The sequence below is a fragment of the Aedes aegypti genome, chromosome 2 (genome assembly GCF_002204515.2).
Source record: "Aedes aegypti strain LVP_AGWG chromosome 2, AaegL5.0 Primary Assembly, whole genome shotgun sequence".
NCBI classification, from domain to species: domain Eukaryota; kingdom Metazoa; phylum Arthropoda; class Insecta; order Diptera; family Culicidae; genus Aedes; species Aedes aegypti.
This window is the reverse complement of record NC_035108.1, coordinates 147,410,551-147,430,619: the sequence shown is the minus strand read 5'-3', so window position 1 is coordinate 147,430,619 and position 20,069 is coordinate 147,410,551. Positions and strand designations below refer to the sequence as shown.

Below are 20,069 nucleotides of genomic sequence, written 5' to 3'. Positions count from 1 at the left end.
ATTATTGATTCCCCTAACGCCAGAACTGTTTTTTACGCAAAAAAATGCGATGACTTTGTTGTTCTTCGATGTTTTGTGCATTTTTTTACAAATTACCATCCAAATGTTTTTATTTTCATCTTGACTTTCTGAAGAAATCGTAGGAGGAATCTCTACAGTAATTTCTGAAGGAAATCTTAAATAAAAATTCTTAGCTAAAGTCTTGTAAATACTCAACGACAACTCTGGATGGAATTCCATGAAATCAGTGGAGGTTTGACTGGACGTTTGGACTGGGTGGAAATCTTGGACGAAATCCTTGCAAAGTCGATTCAATCACTGAATGAACTCCACTCAGTTCATATTTTAATAGCACTCAGTCGCTACCAACCCTGTCAGTGGTCAAAATTGACACAGATTCTAAAGTTGAAGTGTCCGGGAACTAGTGAAAGATGGATGCAACAATATCGTAAAGCAGTAAAGATATCACCATAGAATAAAAAAAGAGCAGGAGTTAAACTCAAATTATTTTCATTGGACATCAAAATAAGGCTCAATTCTAATAGTCAGTAGTTGGCTAACGGCACACCCGTGGTGCTCGTATCACTTTTGTTCAAGTTTGACGTTTACGCACCATCGCCACCTAGTTACTGATTGACCAAACACTACATTTTTAGCATGGCTATGTTCTAAATTGATTAGCTGCTATTACTGTTTGTCTGTGTTATCGAGATTTAAATATTTTGGGAGTAAAAAAGTGACGTTAGGGTGGCACATATTTTATTGGCGAGTTTATTTGAGAGTAAAAAAGTGACATTAGAGTGGCACATGTTTTTTTTATTGGCGAGTTCATCATACTCCGTCTTCTTCTTCTAATATTAACACTCCACTGGACCTAGAGAAGGACAATACCATGCAGTGAACCTTCAACATATTGCGTAATGAGAAAGCGTTGCGTAATGAATCATTAGAGCACTGCCCAAGTAACCAATAAGCATTTAAACCAGCATGCATTTAGCATCATAATTGCCCGCACGGCAAGTCGTTAAGGTGATTATAAAACGAAGCCAAACTTTGAATTTTCAAGTGCACAAGACGAGAGTATCTGACAACAGTTTGCGTTGAAAACCAATCAAATTGCTTGCTTGCTGGTGGTGACCAATGGGATAGCGGAGCGCTGTTTGGTTCTGAAGTCTTGTGCTCTTGAAAATTTGAGATGTGGCTTCGTTCTATAATCACCTTAAATGCTTTGCGAACGTATAGCTGCCATTAGTGCTGTCTCAAAGCAGTGTTTGGCGAAACAACGGGCTGCTCCAATGCTACACCTTAGGAACGTTGTATTAAACTGTCAAAAAGTGTAACGATGCGGAAAAAAATAAAACAAAATAAAAAATAAATCGCACCTCTTTCTTTCACCCGTTTCTCGCATAGGCCTTTTCAAATGACGTTTCAAATCAGCTGATCCGGAAGCTCTTTGACAGTTCCTCTATGAAAATGACAGGCCCGTGTTAGCACCGGTCCTCCACCGATGTAAACAAATGCATAGACGGACCTGTCACATGAAAAGGCCTATTGCTATTTCATAGGAACTTTTCGTTTGTGTTTTTTTTTTTTGCTTAGCTAACTTGAATTTGCGATTTGAACTGACGATCCGGTGATTGATAGAGTTGGCATTTGCGAAGTTTCACGCTGTAGAAGAAGCTATAGACGTTTCAGCGCCAAGCGTTGAATTTATGTCCTACTTAAAGAACGCTCTGCATTGTTATCTATGGCATTTCATGTATAATCGTTTTATGTTTAACTCTGCTGCAGTATGTAAAATAAATGACCAAGATAAATTACACAGCGTAACAAAAATGACATTTTTGCGTGTCTCAAGGATCAAATTATGTGTATCGAGTAGATTTGGGGTTGCTGAATCTGATGCAGTTCTCAGAAATACTCCAGCACGTCACAATTTTTAACTACAGGTCGCAAAAGTTGTATGAAACACTGTTATCATTGATGTTTACATGAAATTTTAAGTATGATTTATCAAATCTTTTTGTAAACTAATCAACCAAGCATGCAATTTAGGACTTTAAGTTTCATTTCAGATATAATTTGATTGAAATTGCATGAATGAATTTAGATTAAATCGATTTTTTCAACATGCTTTCAGTCTCCATGCTAAATTCTTCGTTTCTCTTATATGACAAAATACAATTCTTTTCTAAACCATCGATAAATAACTTTTGAGCATCGAAAGTATTATAAACTTTGTTCATAAGTATTGTTATACACATGAAGTTTGATTTTTGTGCCAAATTAAGCAAATAAATTCCAATGCAAGATGGTAAACTTGGATGCAAGTTGGCTTAAATAGTCAAATTTTGCTTTTTTTTTTTCAGCCAATATCTCAAAAACTAGACGTGCTATTATATTTCTAAAATCGGCAAAGATAGATTCAGCAACCCTTAATTATGAAAATATCGGTATTTTGGAGCTTGAGACAAAAACGTGTTCCGCAGTGTTATGGATGCATGGATATCGATTATGTGATTAATCAGTCAAATCATTTGGTTTCCCAGCTGCTAAATCAAATAGTAGAACTTTTTTTCATAAATTAGCGTAATTTTTGTCTCCTGTAATCGTGTTTACTTGCATATTACCTGCACTCCTCTTATGTAGCATTCATGCAGCATTAAAAAAGCATTTAGAATGTTACACACCGAAAACGGCATAAGCAGTGGGAATGCTCTTTTACAATCATGAGGTTTTGAATAGCAATGTTCTTGCTGATTCAAGGCAGCCAAGCAATAGAACTGCTTTGAAAGAGCTGCAAGCAGTTGAAATGCTGAGAACAGTCTATTGCGTGGCTTATTCAAATGTTTGTTGGCTACCTGGGTGGTTTCAGATGCGTAATTACCTGGGAGGGAGAAACCAATACAAAATTTCTGTGCGTCATAGTGAGCCGAGATTCCGCTGTCACGAACTGTCACTGTGAGCCCAGATCTCAAACATTAGACTAACATGGAAAAAGCGCGTAACAGATTAAAACACATTTTCGCATTTCATCATAAGTGACAAAAATTGAATGAAAATCAATTCATGCACATAATGCAAGTAATGCCACGTGAGCACCTTTCAACTGATTGAATTTAAAGCATTGAAAAACGCATCGTTTTACTTTTTCCAATGAAAATTAATATTTATTGCATAGAAAACTGTGGCCCTTTTTCCATGATTGTCAGGAAAGATCGAAAGTACACAACAAAAGAAAACTAGCGATTTTCCCCAAGCCTGCCTTGATTGTTGTTGGCAAGCTGGAGTTATCTTGCAGGTCAAACAAACGTTGTTATATATTTCGTGTGTAGTATCGGTGCCTCCCTCCCAGGTAATGACTATTCCCGGACTGCATACTTCAGTGCAGGAAAGTAGGCCATTTCATGACAGATTGGCATGATGAAAACAGCCTATTAGGATGAGAAATTGCAAAAAATCTGTTTCCAACTGGAGTGTAATGCCGCAGCTCTGAAAATCTAGAACGCAATCTGTTATTCGAAAAAAAGATAACGTAAAATGAAAGCAATATTTGCGTAATTCATTTTTTTAATGTTTCAATGAATACCAGAAAGTTTAAAACACAAAATTGCATCACATCATCTATCACATGAGTGAATCCGCTTTATATGTACATTAAGATAGTATGTTCTTGAAAATTGCTTCGAACACATTGGACATGGATGTTGCCGTTCCTTCGTATGTTTTATCATGTGCATTTTGAGTTCATTGCTGCAATAGTTCATCATATCATTAATCCAGAAATAAAATCTATACATTCCACTTACTTAAATTTGAACAACATTCCACATTCCTTGCATTCCTTCGTTTTAGTATTCGAGTGAGCTGATTTAAGGTGCTGAGTCAAACTTTGCTTCAAGGCAAATCCCTTGTTACAAACCGTGCATACATGATTTCGTTCTTCACTATGCATAACTTTCTTATGCTTACTTAGCGTATCTGTACGATCGAAACTCTTGGCACATATCCCACACCGATAAATTGCACTTTTAGTATGCGTATTGATGTGCTTCTTCAAATTGTTAGCATCAGTGTAGACTTTTTCGCAGTGCCCACATGGGTAGGTGATCCTGCATGCTTGATGCGTTCCCATATGAGCAGCCATGTTGTTCTTACTGATCAGTTTTCCGCACCGAGTGTATGGAGCCTTCGAATACATCTTCTTGCTGTTTAGTTTTTTGTTACATTTCTCATCTGGTGGTCCCGGATCGAAATCGTGGTTTTCGATTTCTAGTTTCACTTCATTTGAATTGCTGAGTAAATTGTGTTCATCCCTGCAGTCATTACCGCTAACTTTTTCCAGTATGGTAGACGTAATTTTGTACTGGTTTCGAAATATTGTGTCATTTTCCTGGCACATGTTTTTGAATCTGCTGAATTTGTGTAACAATTGCCGACATGTCGAACACATAAAGCAGTCTCGTGAAGAATCTTCTAATATCTGAAATTAAACGCATATATTTAGCTTGTGGGATTGTGATCATAAAGCTGATTAACATTTTGTTTTACTACTCTTTGGGTAGGAGTTCTCTTTAAAAAAAAAATAAACATTATGTGTAATTTAACAAAACAAAATCATAGTGATTGACGTGATAGTGTGCAAAAACCGTTGAAAATGATCAACAATGTATTATTGGTTTCCAGTGCCGAATTTGAGTTTTGGGTAGCCCAAGTCGAATTCCTTAATATAAAAACCAAGGTATTTCATCATCTCTCAAACTCACGTATTAAAGTGAAGATGAACCAAACTCATGCCTCAAATTTTAGGTGAAAAAGTATTTTTGAAGCTTCCTTCTGATATCCATCATAATGTAGTAACTGCTTAATATATTTCTAGAATAAATTCATTACAATTTTTAAACCGTTTACATTGCTTCAATGATAGGACAACTATATCAAAGTATTTCATCAGCAAATGATTTTGCTGTTCAGTTACATAAACCTAACCTATCAGATCAAGGTTAAAAAAATCTTCCAAAAAATATCATAAATAAATCAAAAATAAATCAAAGGTAAAAATAAGTTTCACATTGCAGGAATTTTGTTGGAATTATGTTATGTCTTATCCAATAATTTGCAAATTTTGTCAAATTTGAATTAAAAAGCTTAATTACCGTAATTTCGGGTGAAATTGATCATTTTTCACGGTTTTTCTAGTTTATTTTCTATTATGTTAACAATGCCAAACAACTAAATGCAGGAAAACAAGTACGAAGGTGAGCCTCATCGACTTATGTACCGAAATTTTCTAACAAATGTCATTTTAGTGTTAACAAATATCTCTAAAATAAAAAAAATCAGGGGATTTCATTTCGGGGTGAAATTGATCACTTGTCAATGCTATTATTGTTAGTTTTCAAAACAACTCTACGTGATAAATTTGAGCTCCCTGAATCCGAATATGCTTGTCAAATTCTAATCAATGCAATATTTGTATAAATAACGAATAGTTAAATTTCAAGAATTACGCGGAAAACGCCTAAATGTATGCAATTTCCTAAGGAATTCAATGGTATCTAACAGAAATTAAATTGTTTCAATCATATGAGCTAATTGGTACGTGTTTGGGTGATGAAATCTGGTTTGGGGATATATCTGAAGCATCCTCACAAACTGTCAGCTCTATACCATGTTCAAATCCTTGCTTAGAAATAGAAGTTCATAGGTGTTTGTCAATACTGCACCGAGCATGATTTTGAAATTTTACATTATTTTCATAGTAATAAACATTCTTTAACGCAAAAAAAACTTCACAACACACAATTCGACAATAGTTACGACAAACAACGTTCATTTACTGCAATTTACATTGATATTTGTGCTCCGTTACGAATAAATAAAATCGTGTGATACAATGATCAATTTCACCCTTCTGATCAATTACACCCGATTTTACGGTACCGTAATTATGGGTAAAATTGATTATTTATCACGATTTGTATAATGTTTTTATAGTGTATGGATCGTGAAAATTATAGCTAAATCGTTTTATAAATGCTAACATCTTGTTTGCCTTGTTGATGATTGTATTATAGTGATTTATAAAAGTAACTTTGAAATCTATAATCATAAGGAAGTATAAAAAAAACTGATCAATGTTCTCACGCATTACGGTACCAAAATAATAGAATTTTAGGCAGTGTTCACTGAAAACGACAATTTGAAAAAATAGAGAAAATAGAGAGTGAATGAATCTCAATCCATTTTTATTGCAACGATTTATTTAAAAAAAAAACTTATTGCTCTATCTTGAACAATATGAAATACTAAAGATTAGCCTATCACAAGAATTTTGAATGTTGCAAATTAGTTTTCGACACAGTCCTCAAAGAAAATAATAATTATTACCTCAATGCATAATAGTTCTTTAACAAGCCTTACGTAGGTTTTGTTCTGACTGAGAAGCATTGTATCCACCTCTGATTCCAATTTATTAAAACAGAGCCTACAAACTTCTTGCATCGCACCTCAAATTGGTTTCAGGAAATAATAAGATAAATTTTGATCACTTTACTTGTTTGATTGAAAATAAAATTTCAATGCTCAAATCAAATGTAAACGAACTGCATTGGTGTTTTTGTTTTGATTCCTACTTCAGACCCTTCAGAAATGGTGGTTCGGCACAACTGCTGTAATGGTATTTGTATCGAATACATATACTGGTATACCAGTAAGCTTAAAGGTACACATCTACAATAATGTACCGCACATACGTCTGCTTCTATGGACCATTGATTGTATTTGTAAGTGTCCTTAACATGGTTTGACATTTGCATCATCAACAGATATGATAGTCATGAAAGTTTGTCGGATGTGCCTTGATATTTTGCCAAAAGAGAGCATTTTTTAATTGAAAATGAACAACCAGTTGATCACATTTTCTATTTTCTTCAAACAGAGGTACAGTAATCCCTATCTTCTAAAATTTGGGTTCCCTGGTTCACAAAATGACGTTAAAATTCTCACAAATGGTGTATTTGACCAGTTTATTGCAAGGTTAAATTAGAAACCAGCATAATGCGCCTAAATGTATGCAAATTCATTTGAAATAAGAATGCTTTCCTAGAATAAACGGTTTATGATTGAAAAACTATGTTTGTATGATTTCAAAAACGAGTTCAGTAAATCACATTTTGGCTTTAAAAACAATTTATGCACTTGAAGTTTACATTAAAGCTGACAAATGCGCCGCCCTTGCTGTGAACCAGTTTTTTTTTACGAAATTACGAAATGGGAAGATTTCGAAATCAGGGAATATTGTCGATTATGTTTCGATTTCTGAGTAGCCAGTACCCTTGAAATGATTTCATTCGATCATGTTTGAACCAGTTTTTGAAAATGAAGAAGTTTGGCACTCAAACTCAGTTTAGAAGAGTAACAAAATTAACCTATTGGGGATTGAATCGTTAAACGAGGCAACTTTGATAGTTAAAAAAAAATATGTGTATTCTTGCATTCCGATTTGAAGATTTTTATTTTATATTTTTAAAACAAGTACTAGTATGTTGGTTATCAATTGCAGTTGAAAGATTACATAACGATTCATTTTGAATACACTTAAAACTTTTTATATGTATATTTGAAAGTCGATTTTCAGTTTGGGGATAACCTTGTTAATGGGTGTGTAAAATCATGTAAATCCACAACCAAACTACTTCCAAACTACATAATTGCAGTTAATATAGAACGTGGGTAAGAGTTTATGCTTAAAAGTCAATAATTTAAAGAAAAAAAATTTCTACAAAGTAATCAAGTTAAAACACACTTGATGATCACCATTAATAGTCCTTTTTTATACAATTATATATCGGATGGGCATCTAATTCTTCCGAAAAAGGTGCACTTTGCGAAAAAAGACCACGTGATTATTGACCTGAAATCGAATTCAGGTTAACTTCTGCGTCCATGAGTCCTCTCATGGGCGTAGGGGTAACGCGCCCTAACTAGAGATCAGGGAGTCGTGAGTTCGATTCTCACTGAGAAGACGTGTAACTTTTTCGCAGAACTTCACATCAATTTGTCCATTTAATCCAATTGCAAAATATATGTAATGTTTAGCTTTTCAGTAGTTGTTAAACTTCCACTCGGCTGGTTAGCCGTAAACCACGATTCAAAATTAAAAACAAGTATAATGTAACGCTTGAAGAACACGAAACACCCATTAGCCTAGTGATAAATTTTTCGTTTGAAGAAAAAATTTCACCGACTGGAGCTGGAATCGAACCCACGCTTCGTGGCATTCTCGATATGCTTGAACGACTGACACCGCCAACCGCACGGCCACGAAGCCCACCAGTCAGAATTTAACAATAATAATTTTTACAAGTATGAAACAGTAAAACCAACACGTATTTCTCAAGTGGCTACACGTTTGTCATCTAATGAAATTATTCATGTCACTTAAAAAATAAATTGCTCTCAAAATGATAATTGCCCCATGACACAAATTGCCCGTTCTTAAACTATACAAGGTGTTGCATACCTCTAGGTGACGTAATATGGAAGTTTCTGCATTTGATTACAAAATTGACTCCAATATGTAAAAATGATTTTTGCTAACAGATTTGAGACTGAATTCATGTTCTATTATAACTAGGCTATCAAGGATAAACGGCGAACTTTTAAAAACTTCATTAAATAGTGATCGTAAAACCGATTGTTTGTAAGCATTTCATAAACACTTAAATCCAATCAATTTAAAAAAGAAGAATATTCTCGATAGCAGCAAAAATAGCTTTGAAATGATGTACTACATACTAAAATTATCTATCCTTACGTTTGTTTTGCTTAACTGATTAACAAAAAATATGTCGTTTCGTTTAGTATGTTGTGGGTTCCGTACTGTCAAAGATACCCCGTTTTACGGTACCTCATATACAAAGTAAAGGATTAGGATACGTATTATATTCAGGGTGTCCATTCAAAATCAGTTTTCCAATTCCCGGTTTAAAATTGAGTTAAATCATGGTACAGTGGTTTTTAGACATATTTTGAAGGAAAGTTTTGAAATTTTATTTGACTTTCAAAATATTTGTTTTAAACCATGGTTTTGAAGCAAAAGGTTTATTTTTCGCCGATCAAAACTCTATTTTGTTTGATAACATCAGAACATCATTTAATTGTTATCCTATCAATTGTCAAATACTGTACTATCAGAAACACCATTGCAGTTCCATAAATAGTGAATTAAATAGTGTACAGGATTATTTGAATCTAATCACTAAATTTAAGTAGAATTTAAAAAACATTCAAGCTACTCGTCAAATTTTAAGTGAGTGATTCCAAGCAACAGCACCAAAATTTGGTAAATTTTTTAATTCATTTTTTTCTATTGAGCTGAAACTTTGCACAGTTTTCCAGTTCCATCTAAATCGTCATTTTCCGATATCAATTCTTCAAGTTGAGTAACGACTAACTTTTCAAAAGGGTGTATGTGAAAATGGTTCAAAAATATTCAAAAAGCTGCACAGCAAAAACGGTTCGTTCGATTGTTAGACAACTAAAGAAACAAAGTTAGACAACTAAATAAAGATTCCAAAAAAAATACACACAGTACTTGTACCTAATACAAAACATAGAGAAGGTATCGGCCGTGATTGTTATGTTATTTTGTTATGGCTATATCGGTCATGCGGCTCGAAGATAAAGGGAGTCTGTAGAAGATTTTTGCAAATGATGAAATGAATAGGTGGGTAGGCTTAAAAGCTTACTGGTTCCCCGATGGCTTGCTCAATTTTCACCACCCAATAAAATTTCAATCTTTCCTTGTGACGCCTATTCATTTAATCATTAGCAAAAATCTTCTACAGACTCTCTTTACCTTCGAATCGGATGACCAACATAGCCATAACAAAATAATCTAATACAAAACTAATCAAAACAGGTGCCATTATTTTCGTTTTGTCATACAAAATGGCCTACTTTTAAAAAAATGATTTATACGCAAAAAAAAGGACTTTTTAAAATTCTGTGGTTGAAACATCTAAAGATGCTTTACTACCTAAACTGTCATGGATAGTTAGAACTTCAAGTTTGCTAAAGTTTCCCTTAGATCAGATTTTTTTTATTTTTTAATAGGAAAATAATCATCATCGTTTTAGAAATTATCAAACCCAGTATTTTTGCTCGAAAATGACGCAATATTCAAGATAATCTATCATTGCACTGTACTTTCTATCTGTTATGCGATGATAGATTTTCATTAGGATTTCATCGAATTTGAACGAATAAAAAGTGGTTTTTCATTCTTGATAATTTCTGATGATTGAATTATGGATTCTTGTGCCTTGAATATATCAATTAAATTTTTTTGTCATAAATTGCATTTAATTTTAGAATCCGTCGAACCTACCTACTAGTAGGGGGAGATCCCCCAGTACCGGACACTTAAGCCACTAAATTCATAATTCGAAAAATATTGATTTTATGGGCTCGTGTTACCCATTTATGATAAATATTATCATTTTTATAGTGTACAAAAATCAATTTGAAAATATAAATATGAATTTTGACATTGTGTTTTGATGATGTATTTTAGTACCAAATTGATCGATATTGAAAGGTGGCACCCAATACCGGACACGATCTGAAAATGCCTCGAATTCTGTAAATTTGAACATCATTGAATGTGTACACTATAGAAATAGTTTATAATTACCAATTCAATGCAATTACAACATTTACAAAAATAATTTGAGTTTTTCTTAGTTTGCAAGATGCCTATCAAAAACCTCTTTCATATATGATGAAAAATAGCACATTTTACGATGTTGTTATAAATGTTCATTCTTCTTAATTTTATTGCATGTTTGATACCATGGTCGACGGAACCCATGAAAAATGAAAGTATTTTGAGACACTGATGCAATAATTACAAAGATATCATATAACAAATCAAGCTGTCCGAAACTGAGGGACAGGAGGTGCTTAACCAAAATTGTAATTTGTCCATATTTACTTCAATTATGGTACAAAATACATTCATACTATCAAATTAGGATTATGTTCAATCAAGCTTGCGGGATCCAAAGTATTTTTTCATATTCAAAATAATTACTAAATAGGCTCAAAATTAAGAAGATACGTTAATTTTTTAAAGATTTTCAAACTTTTGTACTTTTTTAAAAAGGGATGCATATTTCAAGGATGTGTTATTCTACGCAAACATTAGTCTACATAATAGCTTTCTTTTCTACTAATACACCATCTTGATTGGACCATGATTTCTCAATGTTTCAACTTTGTCCGGTATTGGGTGCTGTCCGGCACTGGGGGATCTCCCCCTATCTAATTTTCAATCGATAGGGCCAAAATAAGGAGGATAAAATGCACTCACTAGAATTCATAAGACATTCGGATGAATTTTAGAGTTGTACCTATCTTAATACAGATCTCAAATCAACAATATTTCTAATGGCTAAGCCAACCTACAGTCAGTGACAAAAGTTTGTAATCAAATGCTGTTTTTCCACACAAAATGCCTAAGTTTGGGGCTCTGTCTTTCAGCTGTTTTTCCATACAAAATACCTGTGTTCGGGGCTCTGTATCTCAATTTTTGGTATTCCAATTTGGCTGAAATTTGAATGACGAACTAAAAATAACTTGAAGTTTTGCCTGTAGTGAGCTCATAAGATTGCTGCCATTTTCCATAGAGTTTCAGAGGGTTGTTCAAAGAGAAAAATTAAGTAACCGAGAGATTTTTTAGTTTAATTCAAAAACGGTTAATATTAGGTATTTGGTCTAATTGCCAAAGTTGTTCAATTTCAGAAGTTACACAAATTTGCAAAACACGCCAACCTCCCACAACTTACCGTTTTTGATTTGAATTAAAAAATATCTCGGTTACTTACTTTTCTCTTCGAACAACCCTCTGAAACTCTATGGAAAATGGTAGCAAAACATACATGCAAAACTTCAAGTAATTTGTAGTTCGTCGTTCAAATTTCAACCAAATCGGACTACCAAAAATTGAAATACAGAGCCCCGAACATAGGTATTTTGTATGGAAAAACAGCATTTGATTAATAACTTTTGTCACTGACTGTATCTCTGGATGCAATTCTCATAGAATACAAGCACAGATCAGAAACAAAATCTCACCAAAATCATTTGACATAACTCCAAACAAGATTCTTCCCAGGGATCCATCAAAGATTTTGCCAAGAATGTCGTCAAGAGACAAACAAAAGTCTGCCCAATAATGCCCAAAGGAATTTGCCATTTATTCATCCATCAAAAAACTCCCCATAAGGATCTCACTAGCAATACGCTACGAAAAAAAACTACCCTAAATGCAGCATGTGGCTGACAAAATCGGGACATTACTGTAAAAATTCTTCAAAATCCGAATCAGTTTATCCGGGAGTTCGCCAAAAGCAATTCTTAATGAATGTGTCCAAAATTTAATTGAACTAATTTCCCAAAAATGTGTTAGCTCAGCTTATTACCAACCGTTAGGAATTTTCCCAAAATTTCAAAACTCCGCCAAAACTCTTCCAAATGTCATAAAAAATGTGCCATGAATCATAAAGCATCTCAATAAGAACCTTGCCAACAATCCCTGAATACTTAAACACTTTTCAAGGATCTCAATGATATTTACTGAAAACAACTTTGAATGTTCTTAATAATATCTTCAGCCAGAAATTCGCAAAACATGTTACAAGAAATCGGTTACAATTATGAAAATACATCTGACAAGTATCCCTTCTTGAAATATACTAGAAATGTTCAACTATCTATCTAGCAACTCAGTTGTGCATCTCTTGTCGAGATTATCTAGCACTTTTCCCGGTGTGTTCTACAATTTCCCGGATACTTCCCGTATTTTTCCCGGCCTTTGTAATTCCCGGGTTTTCCTCCCTTTTCCCGGATGGATGGACACCAGACTGATGCAAATCTTGAAGTTTTAGCTCCCCTATGCTTAAACGATATCAATTAAAATGAAAATCATTCTCCCAAAATTTGAAGTGATTTGGAAGAAATTTGGTTCTGCACAGGCCATTTCAAGTTCCTATGTTAATTACTATGGAAAAGACGAACCTGTTGTGTTCAGTTCTCTAACTGCTCGTCATAATGATTTATGGAAAAGTGAACAAACTCTTCTTATGTGGAATCTTCCCAGCTACAACTTTGCCGAAGACCACATTTTGATGGGATGTAAGGATAATTTGTTATTAGTGATAACAAAGTCTAAATCATGCTGGAATGATCATTCAATTATTTTCAGAGCAACACTGTTTTTTTTGCAGTAGAACATAGTAGCCTGGATTACTTTGATCTATTCTACCCTCCAGGAGCACCACTGTTGCCTGCCGAGCAGTTGGTTAAGCATGCGAAATGGAAACCCAGTTTATGATTAAGAATAGCAATGTATTCTCAAGTTCTATCAAAATGTGATCTTCAGCAAAGTTGTAGCTGAAAGGATTTCACATGAGCAGAGGTTGTTCACTTTTCGATAAAATATTATGTCGAAGAGATAGAGGCCTGAACACAAAAAGTTGGCGTTTTCCATAGTAATCTCCATATAAACTTCAAATGGCTTGTGCACAGTCACATTTCTTCCGAATCATTTCAAACTTTGGGAGGATGCTATTTGCCATAATATAAGTCGTTTAAGCATAGGGGAACTAAAATTTCAAAATTTGCATCACTCTAATGGACACTCTGTATATTGATTAAAATGTATTGTTCGATAATGGAAGATTAATATACCACTAACCCTCTTTTCCCATGGTCAAGAGCTCCATTTATAATCGACGAACAATTAACACGAGCATCTTACCTAAGAATTTCTCCCAAATCACCAACCTTGAAAATTGATCTAAGCATTCCTCTTAAATTTTCTTTAAAAACTCCTACAAAATACTAACAGTAACAGTTTAGAATACTGTTTAGACTGTCTTTCAGTATGACTCAATGGATTTCTTCAGAAATAAGTCCAGAGTTTCTTTCATCAATATTTTCAAGAATCCCTCTGTTTCTATTATACTTTTTATAGAATATTCCACAAATTATTAAGGTACTCTCCCAAGGACTTTTTTTTTGTTTCTACGTAAATTGTGGAATGCGAAAATGAATTTCATCAGAACACCGTAGCTGAACTCTTGGCAGTGGTCTTATAGGTATTCTTGGTTGAATTCCAGTAGTAACGTTTAATTTATCCTTGGAGGAATTCCATGTTTAATGTTCAAAAGAATGAAAAAAAACAGAGCAATTACTAGGGAAATTATTGGATAAATTATTGAAGAAATCAATGCAACATATTATTAACAAACTGTGTCCAGCATTAGAGGAAACCAATATATAATACTGTAAGCAACACCTGAAGAAAAAAATAGATTGAAGTGTGGATTATATTCTACAGAAGCTTTTATGAAATTCCCAAAATCTTTGTTTGAATTCCATGATAAGCTTTTCAAATAGTGTGTTAATTTGTATATGCATTCTTCTTCTTTCTGGCGTTACGTCTCAACTGGGACAAAGCCTGCTTCTCAGATTAGTGTTCTTATAAGCACTTCCACAGTTATTAAGTGAGAGCTTTCTTTACCGATTGACCATTTTTTGCATGTGTATAACGTGTGGCAGGTACGAAGATACTCTAAGCCCTGGGAATCGAGAAAATTTCCTTTACAAAAAGATCCTCGACCAGCGGGATTCGAACCCACGACCCTCAGCATGGTCATGCTGAATAGCTGCGCGTTTACCGCTACGGCTATCTGGGCCCCCTGGGGAATGCATGGTAAAGTATATATTGAAGCATGAATGTTGCAATGAAAAAAGGTGTTGATGTCGGACATCAATATGTAACATTTATGCTATTATGGGCAGCGTAGTATCCTCACAACTTCATGAAAAATCTTTAGGAATCATTCCTGGTTATATTACTTTGGTAGTACCTTGAAACTGCTTTAGGTAAATTTCCTCAGGAATAGCATTTTAGACAGAATTCAAGAATACCTGTTGAAATTGCATAAATCCTAATGATCATATTATATGGAAACATTAGATTATTTCCGTAGCAAAACAGTTGAATGCGAGAGCCGTTTTAAATCTCATAAGCGTAAAATACCAAACTTGAGCTACAGACAGGTTGTTTTGTCCTATTCTCCTCTCCTATTGCGAAAAACTGTTTCAAATATAAAACTAAAGTATTGAAAGCCCAATAGAAACTACAAACTATGTAGGGTAGAAGAGAGCATTATTTCCCCTCTCTCTCCTCTATGCTGGCGAAATGTATGATATCCTTATCAGGTCGTTGCGTTGTACGCATTCACTGTCATTTACAAGTGCAAATTACTCGCCAGAATACGCTAATCCATTCTGAAGCGTAAACGCCGCACGTTAACAATTTCACTCTCATTCTACACATATGATCGTAGGGTAGCGTAATAGTAGGGGTTCCTGGAGTAATATGCACTGGTGGCGGGTCTAAAAAGTTTACTGATGAAGGAATGCAAACTGGTTCGACGATAGCTAGAAGCTTATGCAGGATTTTTGTCTGGTTTTAAAATTGGTACAACCTTAATAGGGGCCCAGATAGCCGTAGCGCAGCTATTCAGCAAGACCAAGCTGAGGGTCGTGGGTTCGAATCCCACCGATCGAGGATCTTTTCGGGTTGGAAATTTTCTCGACTTCCCAGGGCATAGAGTATCTTCGTACCTGCCACACGATATACGCATGCAAAAATGGTCATTGGCATAGTAAGCTCTCAGTTAATAACTGTGGAAGTGCTCAAAAGAACACTAAGCTGAGAAGCAGGCTTTGTCCCAGTGGGGACGTTACGCCAGAAAGAAGAAGAAGAAGAAGAACAACCTTAATATGTTCCATTTGTCAGAAAAATATGCCAACTGCAAGCATTTGTTAAATATATCCACTAAGAATGACAAGCTACTTTCTGATCAGGATGAAGAAAATTTCATCATCGCCGGGGACTTTCACTTTGAATTTTTATTATTAACTAGTGGTCCCGGCAAACTTCGTCTTGCCATCAAGTAGGCTGTTGAAAAAACGTTTTGGAACCCATACAAAATGACAGTTCTATGCACTCTCGTTTTTCCGACTTTCCTGGTTAATATCTTGGGATTTTCATACACACAAACACGTCGGAACCCTTGACGAACAAAACGGAGAAGAAATCATCCAAATCCGTTGACCCGATCGTTAGCCATTTCGTGACAAACAAACACCATTCCATTTTTATTTATATAGATTTTCACTTCTTCCAAGTCATCCAAGAATTCGAAAACTTGATTGAGAATGTTATCGAAGACCTGAGTAACTTTCTATTGGACTAGAGAGTCCTATAGAAAGTGTGTGTGCTTTCAAACTGCATAATTGTGCGCGCTTTCAAACTGCATAGCAAATTTTAGAGCTTTTTCGCAATTAGTTAGTATTAATTTGTTTTCCTTTTTGAATGCTGGTATTGGCTTCTAAGGTTTTAAAATTTTTAAATAATTTCTAAAAGGGCTTAGAACCAGGGTTCAATTGAGAAATTTTATTTTCAAAATGTTTGTTTCTTAATTGTGAAAAACGTTTTTTAATTTCTTTTTGCAGATCCTGCCATATAATTTTCGTAGCAGGATCGCGAGTGCTTTGAAATTGCCTTCTCGTTTTGAAGACGGATCAAGAGTTAAAGATCATTGTCAATAATCACGGATTTACATTTTGGTATTACAATGCCCCTGGCTTCAACAATGAAATTTGTTAAATTTTCAAGAGCATTATCAATATCAAGTTTTGTTTGTAAAGAAATGTAAAGAAAGATTACTATCGATATATGTTTCATATATGATCCAGTCGGCTCGAAAATAATTGAAAGCGGATTGAAAATTGCTTCATGGGATATTTGAAATGTAACAGGGGCATGATCAGAATCAAAATAAGCATGAACAATCAGTTGGCTACAAAGAATACTAAAGTCGGTTAAGACCAAATCAATGGTAGAAGGGTCTCTAGGAAAGAAAAAACATGTAGGACTATCAGGGTATTGAAAATATCCTGAGAAATATCCTGAAGAACACTCATCAAATAAAAATCTGCCGTTGGAATTTCTTTGCGAATTATTCCATGAGCGATGCATGGGATTAAAGTCATCAATGACAAAAAAAAAGATTTATTGCGAGTCAATTTTCGCAATCAGTCTGGAGCAACTTAACTTGCTGCCCAGAACATTGAAAAGGCAAATAGGCAGCTATGAAGGTATATTTACCAAGCTATGTTTCAACAGAAACACTTTTTTCAAAAACTTTAGTTTCAAATGACGAAAAAAGTTGATGTTTTATACGCCTATAAATGATGATTGCAACTCCCCCACATGCTCCATCAAGTCGATTATTACGATAAACAAAAAATTTTTTATCTCTTTTGAGATTGGATCCAGGTTTTAATTAAGTTTCAGTAATGACTGCTATAGGTAGGGGAACATGGTCCAATTCGGACCTAGTAACAGTTTATTGGCCATATCTTTTCAGTATGATGAACGACATGAATAGTTTTATGTTTACGTAAACGCCTAGTTCAGCGCGCACACTTTTCTCTCAGAGAGTTCTGGGATATCTTCTACCGGGACATTACTAGACATGTTTGAACAAAATGCTCCAGAAGGTCCGAATTGGACCAACCCTGTTTCAATTTGGACCCGCCATGTTCTAATTCGGACCACCCTAAGTTTTATCGTTTATGCTATGGTAGTTATAAAATATAACTCCGATTTGTTTGGTATCAAAGCTTATTGAATTTCTTCTGTAAGCTCAAGCATAAAAAATAAACCCAATTTGTGAAAAATTTTAATTTAATTCGAGTCAGATGTAGCTCAAGTAGAATGTGAATTTCTTAAAAATACGAGAGTGAAATCCAAAACTGGTTCAAATTTAAGTAAAGTTCACTCTCCTTAATTCAATTTCAAACGGACCATCATATATGGAAGATATCGCGAAAAAAAACATACATATTTTGGAGCTTTTTGTCATTTTGACAAAATACATTCAAGAAAATCTTGAATACAGTAAAATTTCAACACATTTAAACTTTGCATGAAAATATCGGGTTGAAAAGGTGAACTAAAAAGGTTCTCAGCAATCGTAAACGTCTTTTTGTATCGTATTGTCAAACTATTTTGGGAAGCCGTATCCAAAATAGGCTGATGCTTATCAAGTACCGTAAAACGGGGTAACTTTGATAGTTTTTTCGAAGAAAACTTGAATATTTATGCATGCTGTTTCAAAGATGTACAATTTATATTTTTAAAACAAGTACTGGCATCCTAGCTATCGATTACAGTCGATAGATTGGCAAAAGATTTATTATGAATGGATATATAATTTTTCATAAAATCGAAAGTCGGTTTTCTGTTTTGGGGTAACTTTGATAATGGAGCAAGATTCGAACAAAATTGAATGGATAACGAACATTTGTAGGGCATTGCATACCTCTAGGCGTTTAACGTTATATGGAAATTTGTGACTTAGATTACAAAAATGGTCCCATTTTGTGAAAATGCTTTTCGCTAAGAGATTTGAGACCGATTGCAAGTTCTATGATAACTAAGCTGTCAAAAATAAGTGGCCAACTATTCAAAACTACATCAAATAGTGATCGTAGAACAGATTGTAAGCGTTTCGAAAATGCTAAAATTGTGTATTTTTTTTTTAAATCGCATAAAAAGGCTAATATGTTCTTGATTCAAATGAAAACCGCTCTTTCATGAAGTTTCATACTAATATTCTTTAGTTTTGCATTCGTTTTGCTTAACTGATTAACAGAAATTATGATATTTCGTTTAGTTTGTGGTGGGCTACGCACTATCAAAGTCACCCGCATTATCAAAGTTACCCCGTTTTACGGTACCGTAATTTCGGGTGAAATTGATCATTTTTCACGGTTTTTCTGGTCTGTTTTCTATAATGTTAACAATGTCAAACAACTAAATGCAGGAAAATAAGTACGAAGGTGAGCCTCATCGACTCATGTACCGAAATTTTCTAACAAATTTCATTTTAGTGCTAACAAATATCTCTAAAATAAAAAATCAGGGGATCTCATTTCGGGGTGAAATTGATCACTTGTCAATGCCAATATTGTTAGTTTTCAAAACAACTCTACATGATGAATTTGAGCTCCCTGAAACCGAATATGCTTGTTGAATTCCTAACAATGCAATTCTTATATAAATAACGAATAGTTAAATTTCAAGAATTACACGGAAAACGCCTAAATGTATGCACTTTCCGAAGGAATTCAATGATATCTAACAGAAATTCAATTATTTCAACCATTTGAGCTAATTGGTACGAGGTTTGGTGATGAAATCTGGTTTGGGGATATATCTCAAGCATCCTCACAAACTTTCAGGTTTATACCATGATCAAAACCTTGCTTAGAAGTAGAAGTTTATAGGTGTTTGTCAATACTGCACCGTGCATGATTTTGAAATTTTACATTATTTTCATAGTAATAAACATTCTTCAACGCAAAAAACTTCACAACACACAATTAGACAATAGCTACGACAAACAACGTTCATTTACTGCAGCTTACATTGATATTTGTGCTCTATTACGAATAAATAAAATCGTGTGATACGATGATCAATTTCACCCTTCTGATCAATTACACCCGATTTTACGGTAGCTGGATTATTGATTCCTTTATTTTTTTGGTGGTCTACCGTATTTCTTAGATTGTTTCGAAGAATTTTTCTTGACCGCACCAGAAACAAAGACATCATCGATCAATATTACAACATTTGTGATTTTCAACCAAGCCGAGAAGACTTTCACGGGATGGAGCTCTTGGAATAGACTGAGTGCTCGTTGAAAATCAAGAGGTCCCTTTTGAACCATATCAAAAGGTCCGGATTGGACCAACACACATTTTGTGTTTTTTTTTTTTCAAACTAGTTGAGCACAAACAGTGCATAGATATATCAAAGCCATATGATCAGATGAAAGTTTTGGCTTAGAGGATTCGATTATAAAATAACACAGAAACATTGGAGATTTATGGTCACTTACAGAAGCTTGGAAAAA

General features: G+C 34.4%; 1 protein-coding gene across 2 annotated transcripts; it reads right to left on the bottom strand.

The window, feature by feature from the left end:
- Positions 1 to 3,552: 3,552 nt before the first annotated feature.
- LOC5564235 (zinc finger protein 43) lies at positions 3,553 to 6,653 on the bottom strand. 2 transcript variants are annotated; one of them, XM_021842667.1, is made up of 3 exons: positions 6,424 to 6,653; positions 3,810 to 4,483; positions 3,553 to 3,753 (listed from the first exon to the last, which is right to left on the bottom strand). In XM_021842667.1, exons 1-3 carry the CDS (start codon positions 6,502 to 6,504, stop codon positions 3,621 to 3,623), a joined length of 888 nt encoding a protein of 295 aa, XP_021698359.1. In that variant the 5' UTR covers positions 6,505 to 6,653; the 3' UTR covers positions 3,553 to 3,620. The 2 variants fall into 2 exon arrangements, with proteins under 2 accessions (XP_021698359.1, XP_021698358.1); XM_021842666.1 differs by having other exon boundaries at positions 6,391 to 6,652.
- Positions 6,654 to 20,069: the final 13,416 nt, after the last annotated feature.

Excerpts from the sequence above, each read along its gene's own strand:
- LOC5564235 (XM_021842666.1), bottom strand. The coding sequence starts at position 6,504 with ATGCAAGAAGTTTGTAGGCTCTGTTTTAATAAATTGGAATCAGAGGTG. Across the intron at positions 4,484-6,390 it reads AAGAACTATTATGCATTGAG|ATATTAGAAGATTCTTCACG; the intron begins GTAATAATTATT and ends GTTTAATTTCAG. Across the intron at positions 3,754-3,809 it reads GGAATGTTGTTCAAATTTAA|CAATGAACTCAAAATGCACA; the intron begins GTAAGTGGAATG and ends GAACTATTGCAG.